This window comes from Amblyraja radiata, chromosome 21 (assembly GCF_010909765.2).
Source record: "Amblyraja radiata isolate CabotCenter1 chromosome 21, sAmbRad1.1.pri, whole genome shotgun sequence".
NCBI lineage: Eukaryota > Metazoa > Chordata > Chondrichthyes > Rajiformes > Rajidae > Amblyraja > Amblyraja radiata.
In genome coordinates this window covers 28,995,565-29,018,280 of record NC_045976.1, presented here as the reverse complement: position 1 = coordinate 29,018,280, position 22,716 = coordinate 28,995,565, and the positions used below count along the sequence as shown (strand labels likewise).

Sequence of the window (22,716 nt, the reverse complement as noted above, 5' to 3'; positions counted from 1 at the left end):
CCTTAACCAACCTTCCATGAGGAACCTTGTCAAAGGCCTTACTAAAGTCCATATAGACACCATCCACTGCTTTACCCTCGTCAATTTCCCTAGTAACCTCTTCAAATAATTCAAGAAGATTAGTCAAACATGACCTTCCAGGCACAAATCCATGTTGACTGTTCCTAATCAGACCCTGTTTATCCAGATGCTTATATATATTATCTCTAAGTATCTTTTCCATTAATTTGCCCACCACCGAAGTCAAACTAACAGGTCTATAATTGCTAGATTTACTCTTAGAACCCTTTTTAAACAATGGAACAACATGCGCAGTACGCCAATCCTCGGGGACTATTCCCGTTTCTAATGACATTTGAAGTATTTCTGTCATAGCCCCGGCTATTTCTACACTAACTTCCCTCAATGTCCTAGGGAATATCCTGTCAGGACCTGGAGACTTATCCACTTTTATATTTTTTCAAAAGTGTCAGTACTTCTTTTACTTTGAAACTCATAGTATCCATAACTACTCTACTCGTTTCCCTTACCTCACATAATTCAATATCCTTCTCCTTGGTGAATACCGAAGAAAAGAAATTGTTCAATATCTCCCCCATCTGTTTTGGCTCTGCAGATAGCTGCCCACTCTGTTTCTCCAATGGACCAATTTTATCCCTCGTTATCCTTTTGCTATTAATATAGCTGTAGAAACCCTTTGGAGTTTAGGGTAGTTTGCAGTCAGTAGAATTTTCTTTTTCGATTGTATAGTGTTTATAAGCACACATTCACTAATGTTACAAATATTGATGAACTCTTGGGTCATTGGGCAGTTGCTTTTTCTCCTAAAATTGGACACCAGACCAGCTTCATTTTGGTATGACCAATCCCTTGACAATTGTGTCATCCTTCTGGTTTGCCCTTCTGGAATGGTGTGCCTGCTATTTTTGTCCTATTCATCCTACTTAGTCTCTTTTCTGGAGTTTGGAGAAATGTATGTGTTCTAATGCATGAGCAGCAAAAGAAAAGCTAGCAGACGGGTCCATCAGAGTTAAGAATACAAATGGTGTATTTGCTTTTATTGTGAAGTTTAAGAATTTTGGAGGTTTTATCACAGTTGTGGAGGGTGGTTCCAGGCCACACCTCGAATACTGAAGAAGGGTTTCGGCCCGAAATGTTGCCTATTTCCTTCGCTCCCTAGATGCTGCCACACCCACTGAGTTTCTCCAGCATTTTTGTCTACCTTCGATTTTCCAGCATCTGCAGTTCCTTCTTGAACCTCGAATACTGTGCACAGCTTTGTCATATTCTTTTTTTGAACTGCTTGTTTTTGAAGGAGTCCAAATTAGATTTGGCAAACTAATTTTAGGTATATGGTTGTACAACCAAGAGGCTATGTATCCAATCTAGACATTTTCTTAAAGTAGTTAATTTCTTGCATTATCTGGCCCAGAGGATGTTGAGAGGCATCATTGAATATGTTTATTGTGGAGATTAATATTTGGAAGATTAAGAAATTATGGGTAAAGGAAATGGCACAGAAGAGGATGGTCGGCAAAGATTCAACATGGGCATGCTGAACACGAGAGCAGGCTTGGGAGCCCTAGTGGCCTACACGTATCTTTGAGTGCAAAGAAACCAATGGATGCAACATGTCAGTATTTTCTAAGCTCATTAGGTAAGAGTTGGGTAATTAAAAGGTTGGTGCGAGTATGAGCATGAATAGGTGTTAATTTCACATCTAGGTGCCATTTATTCTCCAAATTAACAGATGGATATTACTTGAATATCGCTTTGCTATTTTGTGCAGTTTTTAAGAATGCAAGTGAAATATTCTTGATGCTTCGATCTGTCCAGGCAGAGCCTATAACGATCTAATTTACTTATGTTTTTTGAATTGTTTTAATTCCTTGCAAGATCATAATTTCTACAGAATTCAAACCATAAAATATTTTCCATCCAGCAGTCCTTCCAGATGAGGCAGGTTCACGTGCATCTCCTAACCTCAACTACTGCATTTGGTGCTCCTAATGTGGCCTTTAGAGTAGACTGCAATGGTTTCACCAAAAGCTTGTGCTCCGTCTGCCAAGGCTTGCTGCATCTCCCGGTTGCTAACCATTTTAAATCTTGTGTTCCTAAACTGCCCGTTTTGTCCAGGACTGCCTCCATTGCCGCAGTGAGGCAATATGCAAACAGGAGGAACACCTCTTATTCCATTTGGGTAGTTTACAACCTTGCGGTAGAAGCATTAAATCCGCCAATTTTGGATAATTAACTGACAATCAACCAGCTGCCCTTATATTTCTACTTAACAAGCAAGTGGCCAAAATGGAAGGTGAAGGATGTAGGACGGGGAAGAATAGAAAAATTAGTAGACTGGGAATGGGGATCTTTTGTTCGGGTTGATAACGTGATCACTGATACTGCAAACAAGCAGAAAGTGAAAAGGTGTGTAGGGGTACAAAAGTCAATTTTCATGGCAGATATGACGAGATATTTCAGTCTTGTTTCTTAATAGAGGAAAGATATTCTTGTACTGAAAGTTGGAACAATTTGGATGATCTGATAGTTGGGATAAAGTGTTTGTACAATGGTCAAAGTGGTAGGGTCTGGCTTGTACTTGCATAGTGTCTTCGATTATGTTCTCGATGAAACTGAAGATCTTGTAAGGGTGTATGTAAAGATGCAGAATCTGCCATGACCCTATTTGATGGCAGTACAGATGTGAATCAAAGGCATCATGTAGGAAAGCTTAATGTCAAATGTAGTATCCCATTAATGGTTTAAAAAAAGGGCCAATTTAGCTTTGTGTCCAGAAGTAGAATAGTTTGTTTTGGCTTTCAGTGCGATTTTCTGTTTTTGGGCCAGATTTTGTCGCTTGTAAGACAAGCCCTTTCTGCACAAAATCAATCTAGGTGATATAAACAGTGCTGATTATCAAAGAATACTTGAACCCAGGAAACACAACTGATCCTCTTTGGCCCAAACATCTGTTTAAACTGACCCTTTATGATTGGTGCTTTTAAGGTCATTGTTCAGGCTATCTCCATGTTTGATACCTTCTGCAAATTTCATTTTAATTTCCTGTTGTGCTGCTAGGAAATTGAATCGGAAAAAACTGCAGATGCTGGTTTAAATCGAAGGTAGATACAAAATGCTGGAGTAACTCAGTAACAGGCAGCATTTCTGGAGAGGGTCGAGACGGGTCTGAAAAAGGGTCTTGATCCGAAATGTTACCCATTCCTTCTCTCCAGAGATGCTGCCTGTCCTGCTGAGTTACTCCAGCATTTTGTGTCTACCTTGAGCGAATTGTAGCATGAAACTCTATCACCAAAGGAATTCTATGCAAAGATGAATGGCCAAGACGGTGGTTATCACGTTCAGTTTAAGAATATGTGCCCCCCTACTGGGAAAAACTGAATTGAAGCAGGAAATAGTGTGTGGTTGTTTTCTCAGTACTTTGACTGAATTTGCAAAGATTTGCGCAGTAAAATTGTACAGAACCTTAAGTGAAATTGGATTATTTGGGATTAAACATTGTAAATGCTTTCATGTGACTGTTTAAATACTTCCTCGAGGATGTAACTAGTAGAGTGGATAAAGGAGAACCAGTGGATGTGTTATCTGGACTTTCAGAAGGTCCCACATAAGAGATTAGTATACAAACTTAAAGCACTCGGTATTGGGGGTTCAGTATTGATGTGGATAGAGAACTGGCTAGCAAACAGGAAGCAAAGAGTAGGAGTAAACAGGTCCTTTTCAGAATGGCAGGGAGTGACTAGTGGGGTACCGCAAGGCTCAGTGCTGGGACCCCAGCTATTTACAATATATATTAATGATTTTGACGAGGGAATTGATTGCAACATCTCCAAGTTTGCGGATGACACGAAGTTGGGGTGCAGTGTTAGCTGTGAGGAGGATGCTAGGAGGCTGCAAGGTGACTTGGATAGGCTGGGTGAGTGGGCAAATGCATGGCAGATGCAGTATAATATGGATAAATGTGAGGTTATCCACTTTGGTGGCAAAAACAGGAAAGTAGACTATTATCTAAATGGTGGCCGATTAGGAAAAGGGGAGATGCAACGAGACCTGGGTGTCATGGTACACCAGTCATTAAAAGTAGGCATGCAGGTGCAGCTGGCAGTGAAGAAAGCGAATGGTATGTTAGCATTCATAGCAAAAGGATTTGAGTATAGGAGCAGGGAGGTTCTACTGCAGTTGTACAGGGTATTGGTGAGACCACACCTGGAGTATTGTGTACAGTTTTGGTCTCCAAATCTGATGAAAGACATTCTTGCCATAAAGGGAGTACAGAGAAGGTTCACCAGACTGATTCCTGGGATGTCAGGACTTTCATATGAAGAAAGGCTGGATTCTAGCCTGTACTCGCTAGAATTTAGAAGATTGAGGGGGATTCTTCTAGAAACTTACAAAATTCTTAAGGGGTTGGACAGGCTAGATGCAGGGAGATTGTTCCCGATGTTGGGGAAGTCCAGAACAAAGGGTCACAGTTTAAGGATAAGGGGGAAATCTTTTAGGACTGAGATGAGGAAAACATTTTTCACACAGAGGTGAATCTCTGGAACTCTCTGCCACAGAAGGTAGTTGAGGCCAGTTCATTGGCTATATTTAAGAGGGAGTTAGATGTGGCCCTTGTGGCTAAAGGGATCAGGGGGTATGGAGAGAAGGCAGGTACAGGATACTGAGTTGGATGATTAGCCATGATCATATTGAATGGCGGTGCAGGCTCGAAGGGCCGAATGGCCTACTCCTGCACCTATTTTCTATGTTTTTCCTCATGGTATGTGGCAACATTTATTTTGTCTAGAATTGCAGTAAGTAACCAAATACTACTCTCCAAGAGCTGAGTTATTAATTTATTTTAAAGCATGGTGCGTTCTTGTATATTAAACAAAGTTCACAATCCGTGTCTTTGGACCTGCACTTGTAAAAATATACACAAATGTATGATCTGCCATGCTATTTGGTAATTTATTCATCTAAAAGCATATTTGGCAGTAAGACAAATGGCAGAACTGGTGTGGGGTGAATAGAGGTATGGCAGGGCTCGAAATTAGCGGTTGCCCGGGTGCCAATGATCACCCAAAGTGCCGCCGGGCAACCTAAAGGCAGAGTCATTTTGCCTGGCTTGGCACAGCAGATACTGGTTTATGCTGAAGATAGACACATAAAACTGGAGGAACTCAGCGGGTCAGGCAGCATCTCTGGAGAAAAGGAACATGACGTTTCGTGTCGGCAACGGCTGTTGTGCGGGGCAAAGATATTAGGTGCGTGGTGACGAAGGGTCGGAGCTAATGATGGGGCCCCGCTCGGCAGCGGCTCCTCCCGCACCCCGCCCACCCTGATAGCGGCCGCTGCTTGCAAATCCACTAATGGCGATAAACGCTTTCAAAGCAAACCCTCTCGCATGCTGAAGCCGGGAGGAAGGTGGAGGCCTCCTTCCGCCGTGTGAAGCAGCTGCACCAAAGATCCTATAGCATCTTTGAGCTGCACCGCTCGGCCCCGCACCTTCCTGTTTGCTGGCTGAGGAGGGTAGGCGGTGGTGAGGAGATCCCAACCGTCTCCCCCTTTGGCGGTGGACAGGGATGTTGTCCAAGGAGCACTGACCTACCTTCCTCCCCACCTTCTCTGCCCCCCCCCCCCCTCTCTCGCTCTCTCTCTCTCTCTCTCTTGTACGCCCCCTCCACACTCCTCTCCATCCCGCACTGATCCCCATTCATGCTTCCATTCAATTCTCACTGACATCCCCTGTGGTCCCCTCCCCATCTATTCATCCTGTGCTGATCACCCTATCCATCTCCCATTGATTAACCTGCCACCCCTCCCATTCATCCTGCACTTGTACTCCCATTCATCCTGTACTGAACCACCCTCCATTTACCCTGCACCACCAATCCCCCCCCCCCATCCATCTTGTAGTGATCTTCCCATTCACCTTTTACTGACCCACCCATCCATCCTGTATTGATCCCCTCCCCCCCCCCCCCCCTTCCATTCATCCTGTACTGATCCCCCCCCCCCATTCATCCTGTAGTGACCCCCCCCCCCCCATTCATCCTGTAGTGACCCCCCACCCCATTCATCCTGTAGTGATCCCCCCCCCCATTCATCCTGTAGTGATCCCCCCCCCCATTCATCCTGTACTGATCCCCCCCCCATTCATCCTGTACTGATCCCCCCCCCCCCATTCATTCTGTACAGATCCCCCCCACTCATCCTGTACTGATCCCCCCCCCATTCATCCTGTACTGATCTCCCCCCCATCCCATTCATCCTGTACTGATCTCCCCCCCCCCCTCCCATTCATCCTGTACTGACCCCCCCCCCCCCCCCCATTCATCCTGTACTGATTTCCCCCCCCCCCCCATTCAAGAAGAATGGGGGGGAACAGTCTGAAGAAGGGTCTCGACCCGAAAAGTTGCCTATTTCCTTCGCTCCATAGATGCTGCCTCACCCGCTGAGTTTCTCCAGCATTTTTGTCTACCCCTATTCTATTCATCCTGTACTGATACTCCCATTCATCCTGTACTGACCCCCCCCCATCCATTCCATACTGATCCTCTCCATTCAACACCACTGATGTCCCCGTGCTCTCCCCACACAATTTTACATACTCCAACCACGTACTAATTCACCTGCCTCAATCCATCCATTCCGTACCGATTGTGTTCTCAACCCCCCCCCCACCTATCCATCCCGCATTGATTCACGCACCCCCCCCCCCCCATGACTCCATCCTGCTCACCAGACTCAAAGACCTCGGCATTGAAGGCTCTGCACTCAGCTGGCTCCGTTCCTACCTTTCCAACAGATCCCACTTCATCTCTCTCCACAACCACACCTCTGCTACAGCCACAGTCACTCAAGGCGTTCCCCAAGGCTCCGTACTCGGCCCCCTCCTCTTCATCATCTACATCCTCCCCCTTGGTCAGATACTCCGCCACTTCAACCTGGACTTCCACTGTTACGCTGATGACACCCAGATCTACCTCAGCACCAAATCCCCCCACAACCCCCTCCTCTCCCATATCAACTCCCTTGAGCCTCACATCCGCCATGTCATTAAAACCTTCTTTCATCTCCGCAACATCGCCAAACTCAGACCCTCTCTCACACCTCCCGCTGCTGAAAGACTCATCCATGCCTTTATCTCCTCCTGACTGGACTACTGCAACTCACTTCTCCTTGGCATCAGCTCCACCTACATCAACCGACTCCAACTGGTCCAGAATGCAGCCGCCCGACTCATTACACACACCAAATCCTGGCATCACATCACTCCAGTCCTCAAACAACTTCACTGGCTTCCCATCTCCCACCGGATCAACTACAAAATCCTGATCCTCACCTACAAAGCCCTCCACCATCTGGGCCCCCCATATCTCACTGACCTCCTCTCCCCCTACCAACCCCCACGGTCCCTCAGATCCACATCAGCCGGTCTCCTCTCCATCCACAAGTCCAACCTCCGCAGTTTTGGGGACAGAGCCTTCTCCAGGGCAGCTCCCATGCTCTGGAACTCCCTCCCCCAACTGATCCGCAATTCTGTGTCCCTCACCATCTTCCAGTCCCGCCTCAAGACCCATCTCTTCCCCTCTGCCTATCCTTAGCCCCACGTCCCCCTCCCTTTTCATCTGTGCATTAATTGCCTCATATTGTGTTTTGTATTGAATTCTGTCGTTACTTTGTGTACTAGTCATGTCTCTACTATTTATTTCATTCCCCTTACATGTTTTTCCTCTACCTGCTAAATTTTTGTACGGTGTCCTTGAGACTCTTGAAAGGCGCCCATAAATAAAATTTATTATTATTATTATATTATTGTGCTGGAAATGTCTTCGGAGCGAACATTGACTATGATAACGAAATGCAATCAAATGTGTTTTAATTCCCAATGTTATTATTTGTTTTAGTCTAGAAAGATGGATTAATTAAATTGTGAACACGTGAAGCATTAAAACTGCAGTGTTTGATTGTCATTGCTACCGTTGACACGTTATTACAGAATTCATTTTAACGGCAAATCAATGCTCTTAATATGGAGTGTCAGTACTGTAGTTATTTAATGAGCAACATTCACAACTATACGTTGGATTTATCCAGGTTTTACTTCTACAGTCAGTCATATACATCACAAATTTGGTCAGGAAATATTTTAGTTGAAATTTTAACGTTAATTCTGAAGTGGGAATGATGGAAACAGCGTTTATCAAAAAAAAAATTTAAATCTGGTGCGTACAAACTGGGTATTTTCATTGCTGTTCACAACGTGTACATCTAATCTGAATGTCCGGTAATGTGGCGTTTTGACACCATTAAACGTATTACCAAAAGAGCATTTGCTGCAGTTATGTCCTTTGGCCATCTCTTGTCAGTTAGTGTAATGTTTAACCTGCCAGATGGGTATAGTCGGATTTAACAGCTATTATCATAAAATGCCTTTAGAAATTTCCTTGCAACCTGTATATTTTGTTATGGATAAATTATGTGGGAATCGAGAGTATTTCTGTACCAATAGCAATAACGACCCATGCTATGGCCTTGAGCGCCTTGAGTATTAGAAAGGCGCTATATAAATCCCATCCATTATTATTATTATTATGGCCATGTCATGGTAATTTTGGTCCTTCACAGAAAACATGCTTGCATCAATCTGTAGTGTGCATGGTTAAGCATATATGTGACCATGGTCCAGGATTTATTGACACAGGTTGATCATACGCTGAATAATCCAACCACATTTTTGTTTGGAAGTGGAAAGAACTAATAGAAATTGCATTAATTGCAAAGTGTAACGAGTTGAGATACTGTATTATAATTTTGCTGCATGTCAATGTGGTATATCATGTCTTGATTGGTGAATGTTTAGTTTGACTTTATTTGAAGCGGAAATAATATGTGACTGCGCCATTGAGCATAATTCCGACTGGTAACTACACACTTCGTCCGAGCACATTATCGCACGTGCCATGCAAACCGTCTTAAATGACCACCTGAACTGTAATTTGGCAACCTAAAAAGCTGCCAAGGTTGCCCGGCTGGCAACAGGGAAAAAAAGTTGTGAGAGCCCTGTATGGTAATTCTTTCCAACTGAGCATCATGCTCAGCGTCAGTCCCTATTTCAGGATGTCCAACAAATACAAAAATACTGCAGAAGTCATTTTACTTTGCGAGCTTGCTTTGGGTTGACGAAGGGAAAGACCTCTGTCAATATGGACTTCAGCAAGGCATTTGATATGTTTCTGCAAGATAGGCTGCTCTGGAACATTAGATAGCATGGATTCCATGGAGAACTAGCAACATGGTTTCATGGAAAGAAGCCGAGAGTGAAAGCTGAAGGGATTTTATTGGACTGGGCGCTTTTGACTTGTGATGTACCTCGGGGATTGATGCTGGGCCCATTGAAGAGATAATTAGCAAGTTTCAAATGTTAGTGCTTAGTGGTATCTTAGCTAGCAAAGATGGTTATCAAATTGCAGCAGGATCTTGATCAGTTGGACAAGTGAGCCAAGAAATGATTAATAGAGATTAATGCAGATCAGTGTTATGTTTTGGGTAGTCCAACCAGGGCATGACCTACCCAGTGAATGCCCCTGGGGGGTGTTATAGAGCAGAATGATCAAGGAGCGTGATTAGCGTTTCTTGAAATTGGTGTAACGGGTAGAATACGTGGTCGGGAAGGCTTTTGGTACATTGTCCTTTATCAGTCCGGGTATTGGAGTATAAAATATGGGATGTTGTGTTACTATTGTACAAGATGTTGGAGAGTGGTGTGTTCAGTTTTGGTCACCTTGCAATAGGAAAGATGTTAAGCTGGAAAGAGCGAAGAGAAGATTATGTGGATGTTGCTAGGACTTGAGGTCTTGAGTTATGGGGGGGGGGGTTTGGGCAGGCAAGGACTATATTCCTTGGAACGCAGGCGGGGGGGGGGGGTGATCGAGAGGTGTATAAAATCATGAGGGGAATGGATAGGATGAATGCATTGTCTTTTACCCAGAGTAGGGAATCTGTGTTCTTTGACCTACCTATTCATCCCTCCACCACTATCTTTGTATACCTTGCTAGTTCTTTGTCTGAACTGGGGAAGGGTTTTTGACCTGAACCTGTACTGTTTCTTTTTCTATAAATGCCTGGACTGAGGTTTTCCAGTAGTCTAATAGATGTGCAATAGATGAATTTAATTTAGTGCAGTAACAGTAGATTACAGGTAAAACCTGTAATTGCCAGGTTTAACACACCTGATGTTTTTCTTTAAATGTAAATTCTGAAAGGGCTTTTAGATTACCAGTGTTAGATGCTTGACAACTGGATATGGTGAGGACCTTTTATATATAAAAAAACTTTAAAAAACTAGAGGGGAAAAGACATTTAAAAGAATCTCTTGTCCTGAATTCACAATCCAAGTGAAATTGGTATACAATTGCAGCATGTACAGTTGTATTCCGAAAATTGGACAATGATGGGCTCTTTCCTTGTTTTCTCTCCACCCAGTGTAGAGATTCTGAATACAATTATAATTGAAGGCTCTAGGAGGAGACACTATCTTCAATTTTTTTGAGACCAGGGAGTTGCTGGGCGATGGTTAAGAGAAGGTTAGTGTACAATTGCTGGCTTCTCCCCTGCACTAAAAAAATACCAACAATTTAGGAAGTAATACGCCACAATTTCATCCACAGCATTACTTTCAACAAAACACTGGGAAAAGGGTCATTGAGCAAAGAACATTGCAGTCCGCAACACTAGATTTTAGCAGTAGATATTTCCTAATTTGGGACGGGGACAAGGAATGTGCACAACTTTGAAATCTTGTTTTTAAAAAATATATTAATGCACTTTTAAATCTTAATTATTTATGTAAGTGATATTTTGAGTAGATTAATGCAACATGGTCCAGTACTCTCCCCTAGTTAAATTCTGAATTGTTCACATGACCTCTAGAATAATATTATGAACATAAAATGATTTGTATTTCCAGAATTGCAGGTCGTGTTGCATCCTGGAAATTTATATTTCAAAGAATGATTTGAAATATAACCACACAGCATTTGGAAGAAACATAATTTTCAATATTTATCACTGTGGCTCAAATAAACCTTTTTGGATTTCAGGCAGTTGCATTGAGAAATTGGGTGTGCAAAAGGTATTTGGTTGATCTAAATGAGAAAACTGTTGGCTAGTGGTAGATTAGATGAAAGCAGTTATGTAAATGATTCTAAAATGCTGCTGATTTTTATTTTAAACTTTTTTAAGGTAATGGTAAAATCCATGGGTGGTTACAAATTATTTAATTACTTTTTCTCCAACTGAAGATGTTTGTCAATACTTGCTGGGATAAGAGTTAAGACTACTAAATCTGGATACAATATTTATGCTTCAAATTTTTAATGTTTTGTCCTTGGATGAAGATCCAAAGGTGCCCCGCATTATTAAAGTGGGTATATGATATGGAACAACAGTAAAAGATTAAGCATAGGTTTGGGTTTTGATGTCTCTAAGATCTCTGCAACACAAGTAACTTGACACACCATGCTACAAGGACGAAAGAGCAATTTTTATAGCTGCCACTGTAAAGGCATACAGGTAAATGGCACATACACAAATGAATTTAAGCTTAAAATCAGCCCAAATGTTATGCAACAAACATTGACGGGTTCATCTGTTCCAAATGTCACTGAAGTTTGCACATTATGGTATTTTGAATTGCTGAACAATTTTCATAGACAAAATGTCTGATACATATTTCTGTTCCTGCATACTATCACGTGGATGCCTGTAGACTATTTCTTGGTGCTAATCCCCAATGAACCACTAGAAACACAAATTTTAGTGTCTACCATCTACTATAACAACATCTCTTGAAGTGTTGCTAGTCTGATATGCACTTTGCCTTTAAATTAACTATTGACTGTAGCATTTTGCTTAATTAGATAAAGTTTTTAGAGGTGCAAATATGGCTGCTACATTAAGACCAGTTAATTTAATTCTGGAAAATTAAGGTGATTATTGCAAATGTGTATTGTAATAAAACCACAAATGTTTAAATTCTGTAATACATTTGCCCGTTATAGCTTGAACAGTCACTAATCTTTTATCAGTCGAGTAAGCTGCAATATTTGTCCAAAGACGTCGATAAGATGTCTAGTAATACACATTTTCACAATACATTGAGGTAGGCTGATCTCTAAGTTGGTATATTTAAAAGCAAAAATCAATAAGACAAATCGCCAGAGACCAATATTAGAGTTCAGTGTGGTTACATAAATATTAAGTGACAAACCAAGATACGCAACTTGTATAACATACTGACATGTGATGTGAAATATTCCCTTTGTGATATTAGAAGCCATTGAGTTGTTTACATAAAGACAACATAAAACATTGACAATTGTAACAATACAAAATCCAATCACTGGAAAGGAGAACAAACCTAGATCTCAAACTTTCGCCTGTTGAATTTGTTGCTGTGCATGTACAAAATATTCACAGCACAGCTCAACTGTTCATCTTAGAGAATTAACCTCAGGAGGTAGGTATGCATTCTCTTCTGGAAGGAACTTTCTCTGCAAAATCTAGACTCTTAACTCAAAACAAAGTAAATATGATCTCGTGTGGCACTCAAGTTGATGGCACACTTGCAAATCCACAATTTGGGTATTGAACGTAACAATTTACTCCATATTTTGTCGGTTTGCAGGAATAGTTGAGATCTTCAGTTGAGCTTCCTTTTTTATTTGGTGTGGATAAAATTAGCAGTTATCTTTAATTGCCTGAAGTAGGTAGCACAGAAAATAAAATAGATGGTCATTATGTATCAACAAGAATTTTAAGTACGTTGCATTTCATGTAAGTTACAAAAGTTTGTAGTAATAATTGTATAATTGGCCTGAGAATTAAAATACATTTAAGTAATTAAAATTCTTGACAAATGAGGATTTTGTGTTCCCATATATTCTCAGTTTTTGGTTTACAAAAGTAATTTAACAGTTCATCAGAAACTAGATCTAGTTAAGGTGTTGCATTCTAAGAAGGGCTTTTTGTTTTGAGATTTGAGCTTTCTTACCTTATCCCAGTTGAGCTACCAGTAGGATGTTGAATTGTACTATAATGTGCAAAATCATGCTCTTTCAACTGTCTGCCTGGAATCTATTATTTACTAAGTCCTATATTAATCTTTCTGTTGATCATGGGTTTCACCTTGTTGCTTCTCTATTCTAATATAAGCATTAATACTGTGGACATGTACCTTGGCAGTCAAATGTCTGACTACCTGGATCTGAAGGCTTGCTATTTCTATGTAGAGTTTATTTTACAATTGAATTTGTGCAGACTCTGGGGTGGAAAGTGTGGATATGTCATTTGATGTAAAAGCTTGCTGTTAGAATTGGGGTACTTTGAAAAGCTTGTTGTAAATACCAGGTACCCAATTAGTTACATTACTTTGGAACTTGACAGACAAAAGTTGGGGAGAAACATGTTTCATGTAACCTTGCAGTAATCGAACACCATCGTCTCTTAAGAATACAGCTTCTACTTTAACAGTGGGTGGATATTGAAATTGATTAGCAATTGCTTCTATTAAACATTGTCACATAATACCTTATTTAGCTTGCAGTGCCAAAAATGAACTTTAAAAAATGTTGCAAGTCTGAAATACTCTAGCCACTACATGATTTTTTTGTAACGTGGAATTTCTTGGATGTGCACCTATCATGTTAAAATAGAACAACCTGTATTAAATATTAAATTTTAAAGGCAGCTCTCCACCCATTAATCGTTATCTGGCTATAAATATAAATGTATATATTCAAATAAAATTTTGGCATTCAAAATATTAAAGACTTTAAAGATTTGTATATGAATTTTACTCTAAGGCTGAACAAAACATATTTATTTTAATGTTTTATTTATTTCTTTTTATGATACGTGACTAAGGAAAATTCATTTAGTTGTCTCTAATATGAGATAATGACAATAAATTTAATACAATACAAAAAGCTGGTTGAATTTCAAACATTTGTATCTACAATGAAAAGATCAACAATTTTGCAGTACTGCTGCGTTTGTTAAGTGTAGGCAGGGAAAAGTCTGCCACTAATAATTTCACAACCTCAAATGTTCCAAACTGCTTTGTAGTTCATGAACTAAGTATTAGTCAGTGATATAATGTAAGAAGGGAGCAGTCTATTTGCAAGTAACGAGGCCCCACAAAAAGCAATATCTTAATGTCCAGCCTATTTTCTATTTTCTGGTTCTGACAGTCAATGTTTCTGGTCAAGGACGTATTTCTCTCTGTACTAATGCTGCTTGATTATGCAAAGTAATGAAATAGCATTTCATTTTTTTTGGCTTTCTGATAAAACTAGAATGATCAATCTAGCCACTATTGCTTTCAGCCTAATTGGCCTATTTAAAGTATTTGAAATAGTTGAAAACATGATTATCTACAATCCTCCTGCAAGTGAGTACTTTGCTATGTTAAGAGTTGGAAATAGTAGAAAGTAATAAGGGTGTAGAATATACTCTAGAAAAGGGTTATTGGTTTCGATTAAGTGGTTTAATCATGGTGAAGTTATAAATACCAATTGTGCCAGAGTAATGACTAGTTAACCTTATCCTTCTCAATTGGTCCACTTGCTGCATTTACATCTATCCATGCAAACACTTGTATAAGTGTTCGCAGCAGTCACATGAAGATAAAGTCCTGAGTTCAAGCCAAGGACTCACTCCCCATTGTGTATAGCCATCAAATTGTGAGACAAACTTGGAGCACTTGTCATGTCTCACTGAGCATCCCTTAGACCAACAGCAGCAACAAAACTGCAGAGTAAATGCTGGTACTTCTCCCATCATACCCATCTGAAAAATATGTGCTGAACTGTAACAAAGGTAAGCAATCCACAACTGGTGCATCAGATCAAAACTACAGTATGTTCACATCTATTTAGGAAGGTGGGATAGAGTTGAACATCATAAGAGGAGACTGAGGCATCCTCATTTGTGGCAGGGTCCAGCATGTGTGTGCTGTACATAAGGCTGAAACATTTAAACCCGTTTCAGCTGGAAGAGCCGAATGAATGTTTTCTCTCATGATTCCCACCAATTTGATTCACTTAATTATATCAGGAAATGGCTGAGAGTACTGAATACAGCAAATGCTTTTGCACTCTAACTTTCCAGCTGTAGTATTGAATTTTGAGGAGTTGTACTCTGGAATCAGTTGTAGTTCCTGCCAATTTTCTTCAACACGGTTTCAACTTGATGTTTCTAACAAGATGGAAAATTGTCCAGTAATGTCCTCTGAAGAAATCCCACCGTTAATTGTCACCAGCCAGTTATTAATCAAAGGGAGGAAAGCGCCTCTAGTAAGTATGAAACCCGCGTCTCTGGTGCTGTGAGCACAACAACTCTACTGCTGCACCACTGTGTTGCCACTAAAATAGCTGTGAGTGACCAGGCAGTATTTGTGCAAAAAAACAATTGATGTTTTGTGTTGATGACATTTCATCAAATGATCTGTCTGATTATGTCCAAGGCATTGATCTGAGCAATTAGTTTCTACCCAGACAATGCCTGACCTGGTAAATATTGCCAATTTTCTGTGTAGGAAAGAACTGCAGATGCTGGTTTAAATCGAAGGTAGACACAAAATGCTGGAGTAACTCAGCCAGCCAAGCAGCATCTCTGGAGGGAAGGAATGGGTGATGTTTTGGGACTGATATAGTCAAAAGAAGGGTCTCGACCCAAAACGTCACCCATTCCTTCTCTCCAGAAATGCGACTTGTTCCTCTGAGTTACTCCAGCATTGTGTCCACATTCCAAATTTTCTCGCAGTTTTTGTCTTTTGAAAAAGCTCCAATGGTTGGCTTATTACTTGCTCAAAGGAGAACAGTTTATGCTTGCTGAAGGAAATCATCACACCCGCAAGAATTCACAGTAGGGATTCCTTGGGCAGCCTTTGTATACTCAACTTCATTTACTTCATCAATGACAGACACAAAATGCTGTAGTAACTCAATGGGACAGACAGCATCTCTGGAGAGATGGAATGGGTGATGTTTTGGGTCTAAACCAGCAACTGCTATTCCTTCCTACACATTTCATCAATGACCACCTGTAAGGATGAAAATGGGGATACTGATGATTCTACAATATGAGATTTCATTCAACTCAAATCTAGTTTTTTATCTGCATGCAGCAAAATGTAGCCATGGATTTGTAATATTCAATCACATTGACATTACCAATTAACATCCTCCAGGAAGCCAGAAATTTTACTGATGTGCCGCAAGTAATGTAGTTGCTCAGACGTTGGGCACTTTGGCAATTGGGTGTTTGAGCACTCTAATAAGTTGCTACTATTCACTAGGCACACATATATGAAGTATTATTTGCCTTGAGTGCAGGTAATAACAACACTGAAGAAGCTTGTCCCCATACGTGGCAAAGCAATCCTTTTGATAACCTAACCCAAAACATTAACTTGCTGAGCCAGCAGTTAGTGCAGTGTATACCATCTGCAAAATGCACTGTAGGTACTTGAAAGGTTACCCTAATAGCCTCTCCCAAAGCTACAAATGCTACCATCAAGAAGAAGTGGCAAATGTACCAGAACACTCTTATGTAGCAGCCTTAAGGGCCTGTCCCACTTGGGCGTTATTTGCACGTCATTTACGTGATATGATGCACAACGCGGCATCATTGACGCGCGCGTGGTGAGACGTGGCGTAGGCAGTGACGTGAGGTCGGGCGCGGTGCCCCAGGATTTTGGGATTCACAAAATCTTTGCGTGACGTGCAAATGACGCCCAAGTGGGACAGGCCCTTTACTTTGAAGTATATCACAATGTTCCTATGTGTAGGAAGAACTGCAGATGCTGGTTTAAATCAAAGGTAGATACAAAATGCTGATCTGGTCAGATGTTCAATTTTTTTTAAATGCCAATGATCTTGTCTGCATTAAAGAGAGGGTCTTGAACCGCCTCAAGTTTTGTCTCCGGACCCTACTACTCTTCGATCATCAAGTGGGTGTTAACAATTCCAGGCCTCTGCCTCTGATGTTATATTTCTTGTATTGGGAATAATACAATGTTGATTTACCTAAGTGTTAACTGTAGAGAGAAATGGAACCGAGATGACCAGCTGAATATTTCCAGCATTTTCTGTTTTGTATCACATTCAAAACATCTGCAATCATCTACAATTGTTTAATTCCAGGGGACTGTTTACTTTAAAATGTTTGCTAAATCCTTGTAATATGAATTGTTTGTCAGGAAGAAGCCAAACCCAAGTGTCATACAGAGAACCCCTACTTATATTTTTGTTTATTAACTTATGGTCCTACATAAGTTTGCTGATAGAAATTTATTATTGTGCCGAAAATGTTGGACTTGTAAGTAGGTCTTTGCATTTGCAATGAATGTATTCATGGTCAACCAGGAATACAGACTGAAAGCAATCATATATGGATAAACTAAACCTGTAGAATCAAAATTACAAAATACATACCTTACTTTCTTAAGCATTTCCATCATCTGCAAAACAATAAGATATTAAATGTCAATTATTTACAAGCAGTACTTTTGGCCTGAATTTTGTGGTTGTCAGTACATTAACAGCACTTGCCATTCATGATTCTTATTACGAGCCAGAGACCTTTATTCCTCAAGTAACATCAGACTAGAAATGTCTCAACATCTATTTCAAATAGATGCTGGATGTTGCTTTGGCTGCTATCTCAGCAGATACTACTACACTAATTAACATTTACATGTATCTGATTAGATATGAAATGCTTTGGGACATCTCAAGGACAAAAAACTTCTCCAATCAAAAATCACTCACTTTTTTATCAAAATGTATTCAGTTGAGATGCAGTTTTTGCTAATAGCCATAAGGTGGCACAGTCTTATACATTTCAAAATGGCAAAGTGAGAATTTTTGTAACCTTCACAGTAAACATGAACAAATAAAGCAAATTCATATTTAAGCAGTTATTGAATTCAAGAATCTAAATAGCATGTCATTTAAACAAAATAATTATTTCTGCTGGTAAAAACATACGGTTTTCTGTTGTTAACATGGACCAATGGCACCGATTTTTTTTCAAATCGGTGTCTTAATATTTAATTTCCCTCTAATATCATTGCACTCATTCATTGAACAGAATCCGGAAATAGACAGAATGACGCAAAAGTCATGTGATAAGAAAGTGTAGAAAAAATGATAAAGATTTGCAGCTTGACTTTGTCAAATGGCTATTAGCCGGAGGAGGCAACAAGCTGTAATCTCAGCAAAATAACTTGACGATATAATATTTGTAATAAACGAAAATAAATTGTAGTTTATCAGAGAAAACCACCATTCTCACACATTTCTACTGCTCCCTCTGTAACTTCTTGGTTCACACATCCCTTCCCACCCAAACAACGCCTTCCACAACCACGTTCTCCTGAAACCATAGATGTAGCACCTGTCTCTTTACATCCTCCCACACATCCATCCAGGGACCTCAGCAGTTCTTCCAGGTGAGACAGGTTGATGTGCACCTCCTCTAACCTCGTCCACTGTATTCAGTGCTCCCTTTATGACCATAAAATTACCAGAATGTCACAAAATTACAAATGCCTTTTAAATAGAAATCTGCCACCCTTCCCGTTTGGCAGATATGCGACTCCAGAATCATACCAAATGGTCGACTCTAAAATTCCTTAATACAGGACTACTTAGGTGCAAAACAAAAAACAGTTTCACTAGTCCGAGCTAAACAATCTTATAACCAATAGCTGAGATCAAAACTTTAGACTCCTAAAAGCATCTAGATATTGAACAAAAGGAGGTGGTTCCACAAATACTCCCATCTTCAACAATGACAGGACCCAGCATGCATGTGCTAAAGTCTGAAGCATTCATGACCATGTTCAGTCAGAGGTGCTGAAAGGATGATCCATCTTCCTGTTAAAAAAAACTCATTGCAGACTAACATTGGTGGATGGGAAATTACTGATTATTATAATATTCAATTTTACATGATTTTCCTCCCCTCACTAAACCAGGCCACTTACATCACCAACAATGAACACACTGCCTCAGTTATAGTCATAGAGTGATCAAGTGTGGAAACAGGCCCTTTGGTCCAACTTACCCACACCAGCCAATATGTCCCAGCTACACTAGTCCACTCTGACCTCGTTTGGCCCATACCCCTCCAAACCTGTCCTATCCATCCATGTACCTGGATAACTCTTTCTTAAATGTTGGGAGTCCCTGCCTCAACTACTTCCTCTGGCAACTTGTTCCATACACCCACCACCCTTGGTGTGAAAAAGTTACCCCTCAGATTCCTATTAAATCTTTTCCCCTTCACCTTAAACCTATGTCCTCTGAGACATATCTCCGCTATAAGGAGAGGTTGAGCGAAAAAAGCTGGAAAATCTACACTGCATGACAAGTTTCGGAGGCCCTGCAAGTGGATGATAATTTAAAAGCTACTAGGCATCGAATTGTGCCAGACATCACATTTCCATGTTTGGAATAACAATGATCATTGACAAAGACTCACAGCAAATTGAGTATTCTCTGAGCTTGAACAGTTCCAGTTTTTACATATTCCAAGCCTGCCTTCCATTATATTCTCCTCAAGCTTTCATAAAGGTGTTCTGCAACAAAACACTTTGCATTTATTATTCTTAGCATTTCTGGGGATATTGTCTCAGATCTGTTAAGCATTCTGTAATGCGCCACGACAAGACATGGTTGGTTGATGTGTAGGCAGGAACTGCAGATGCTGGTTTAAACCGAAGATAGACACAAAAAGCTGGAGTAACTCAGTGGGTCGGACAGCATCTTTGGAGAAAAGAAATAGGTGACATTTTGGGTCAAGACCCTTCAGATTGAGACTCGGGGGGGGGGGGGGGGGGGGAAGGGAAACAAGATACATGGATGGTGATGTAGAACAAATGAATGAAAGGTTGATGTGTTTTGTACAGTAGACTCCCCATACGTAGTCAGTAAAATTATACATGCACTGGTCCCAAAACTTGGAACACTTCTTCACTGATCAGGTTAGCTAATCGTCATTTCTGCACCAGATCCCCAAATAATTCAATAATATCAGTGTTGACAGAATTCACTGGACTCTGAGATAGTTAATTTATGCTGGTGATGTTATTAATATTCACCAGTAATTTACAGAATCACATTTTCTGATATTAATACTTCACAGAAATCAGAGATTTTATTTTATGGGCCTCATCTGTACATCTCTTTCCATCTGAAAATGCAGAAGATGTGTCAAACGCAATGGTGTGGTGGGTATTAATGTGTCACGTGCCAAGCCAGAGTATTGCAGTGAAGATTCCTCTATCTTATTTCAACAATACTTATGATCATAATCTTTTTTGTGTGTCATTGTAAATGTTTCCATTTCCCACAACAATCAAAGAGTTATTCTACGGGCCTAGAAAAATCAAGAACTATGCAAAGATTGCCTATGTTCATTCTTTTTTGAAGACAATATTTTCATCTTTTTATTTCCAAGTCATTCAAGCTTGTCCCAGAAATGAAACTCCAATGTACTGATTTATTCTTCCCCTGACACCAAGGATCTTTTCAGTTTCCATATTAAGAATCAGCGTAATGGAGCTATACAGCATGGAAACAGGCCCTTTAGTCCATCTCGTCCATTTGTAACTAAGTGGCTAGCAAGCTAGTTGCACGATTCCTCCAGACCTTTCCTAACAATGTACCTGTCCAAACATCTCTTGTACCCATGTGTACCACATCATCTGGCAGCTTGTTCTATGTACTCACCAGCCTCCATGTGGAAAAAGTTCTCTTTTCAATCTTTTCTCTCCCACCTTAAATCTATGTTTACTAGTTTTTGACTGGGGGGAAATAACTGAGAATATTCACCCATCTGTGCCTTTGATGATTTTATACACCTTTGTAAGGTCACCCCTTAGCCTCCTACTCAAAGGAAAACAACCCCAGCCGATCCAGTTTCTCCTTAAAATTTTAATCCTCCAGACCCTTGAATCTTTTCTGAATCCTTAGGCTACAAAGTCCTGGAGTAACTCAGTGGGTCAAGCAGCAATCTGGAGAATATAGATGGGTGACGTTTAGGGTCAGCACCCTATCGATCTTCTCCAGAGATGCTGCTTGACCTGATTAGTTTCTCAAGCACTTTGTGTCCTTTAAACCAGCATCTGCAGCTCCTTGTTTCCACATATTTTCTGCACCCTTCCCAGCTTAGTGACAAATTTTCTATAGCAAGGCAATCAGAACTATAAACAGTATTCCAATTGTGGCCTTAATAACATCTTGTACAGTTATAACATGATGTCCTAATTCTTGTACTTAATACCCTGACCAATGAAGGTCAACACATGTGGCCACTTTCACAGAACTGTGGACCTGCACTGCTCGGTCTCTGTGTCCCACAACACTTTCTGGGGCCCTACCACTTGCTCATTAAGCCCTGTCCTGATTTATCTGAATTATACTCAATTTACCATGAATGCTAGGGAACTCAGGGAAGTTAATAATGCTGTATTGAAGAGAATCTACATTACTGAATAGATGATGCTGGAGGTCTTAAAATGCATTAAGATTATTAAATTCCCGGGACCTGATCGTATGTATCACTATGATTTTGTGCACGGGATACACTAAATGACAAAGATTGGCTGATTGGCACTTAAGTTAAAAGAATATTTGTATCAGTTTTTACACTCCTCTTGCTGATGGGGTTTTATGAACACATTATCTTTGAAGCTCTTTTACCTTTTCCAAATATAAAAGCCAGTGGAAAAGGTACAATGGTAGTAATTCACTGAATCATAGAATTGTTAAGACACAGAAGGAGACCATTTAACCCGCTGAATCTATGCCAGTTCTTATCAGCACAATCTACCTGCAAAATTATTCAGATCATAACTATTTTCTTTAAAAACCATTCTCTTTCCTCCTTTAAACCTAAGCATCCTATATCTTTGGAACATTTGCAGTTGGGAATTTTTTTTCTCTATGCTAAGGCAGTCATAATCTTGTAATAAAATCTCCCAGTTTTAATTTTGCTGCTAGCGGCAATTAAAGAAACAGCAAGTCTGCTTTTGTGTGTGGAAGTGCAAGTGGTATGTTTGAGGGTAAGCGCTGAAGATTTTGCTCATGAGACTTCAGCCACAAAGCTAACCAGATGACAATATAAAGTAACGTCTGTTATTTTTTGTGTAACTTCATTGGTCTTAGTGCAGTAGAAATGGGAGTTAGACCATTAGTATGCTCCTCCTGCATGGCAGAGAGTGCGAGAGTTCCCTGTTGCCATGTTCCTCCAAACAAGTATATCCTTTTGGATTCTATTGATGGGGGATGACAGTTCAGAGGAGAACAACAGTTAGATTGGTGGCACCAGGCCTGGCTCTGAGACACAGTGGAGTAGGATGAAGTCAAGAGAGGGCTATAGTGAAAGGAGACTCATTAGTTAAGAGCACGTATAGGAGAGTCTGTGGCAGCAAACAGGATTCCAGGATGGATTATCACGTGTCAAGCCAAAGGTTTGACACGTGATAGAAGTAGAATTAGGGCCCATCAAGTCTACTATGCCATTCAATCATGGCTGATTTATCTCTTCCTCTTAACCCCATTCTCCTGCCTTCTCCCCATTACCACTGACACCTGTACTCATCAAAAATCTATCTCTGCTTGTTTATCTATAACAAGA

The 22,716-nt window shown here is 40.5% G+C and overlaps 1 protein-coding gene and 1 long non-coding RNA gene across 3 annotated transcripts in view; one reads left to right on the top strand and one right to left on the bottom strand.

The window, feature by feature from the left end:
• The first annotated feature begins 704 nt into the window (after positions 1-704).
• On the top strand, positions 705-4,676 carry LOC116985251. Its single transcript, XR_004415226.1, has 3 exons — positions 705-1,029; positions 2,417-2,419; positions 4,665-4,676. It is a non-coding gene; the product is annotated as an uncharacterized LOC116985251 (long non-coding RNA).
• A 6,860-nt stretch (positions 4,677-11,536) lies between these two features.
• Positions 11,537-22,716, bottom strand: part of lhfpl3 (LHFPL tetraspan subfamily member 3) — a 58,252-nt gene continuing 47,072 nt past the window's right edge. The window contains exons 3-4 of one of the 2 annotated variants that reach the window (XM_033039892.1): positions 17,510-17,530; positions 11,537-12,767 (exon numbers count right to left, since the gene is read on the bottom strand). In XM_033039892.1, the coding sequence (XP_032895783.1) occupies positions 17,514-17,530 (17 nt within the window). In that variant the 3' untranslated portion in view covers positions 11,537-12,767; positions 17,510-17,513. Of the gene's footprint in view, positions 12,768-17,504; positions 17,531-22,716 lie in introns of both variants that reach the window. The other variant, XM_033039891.1, reaches the window with a different exon arrangement.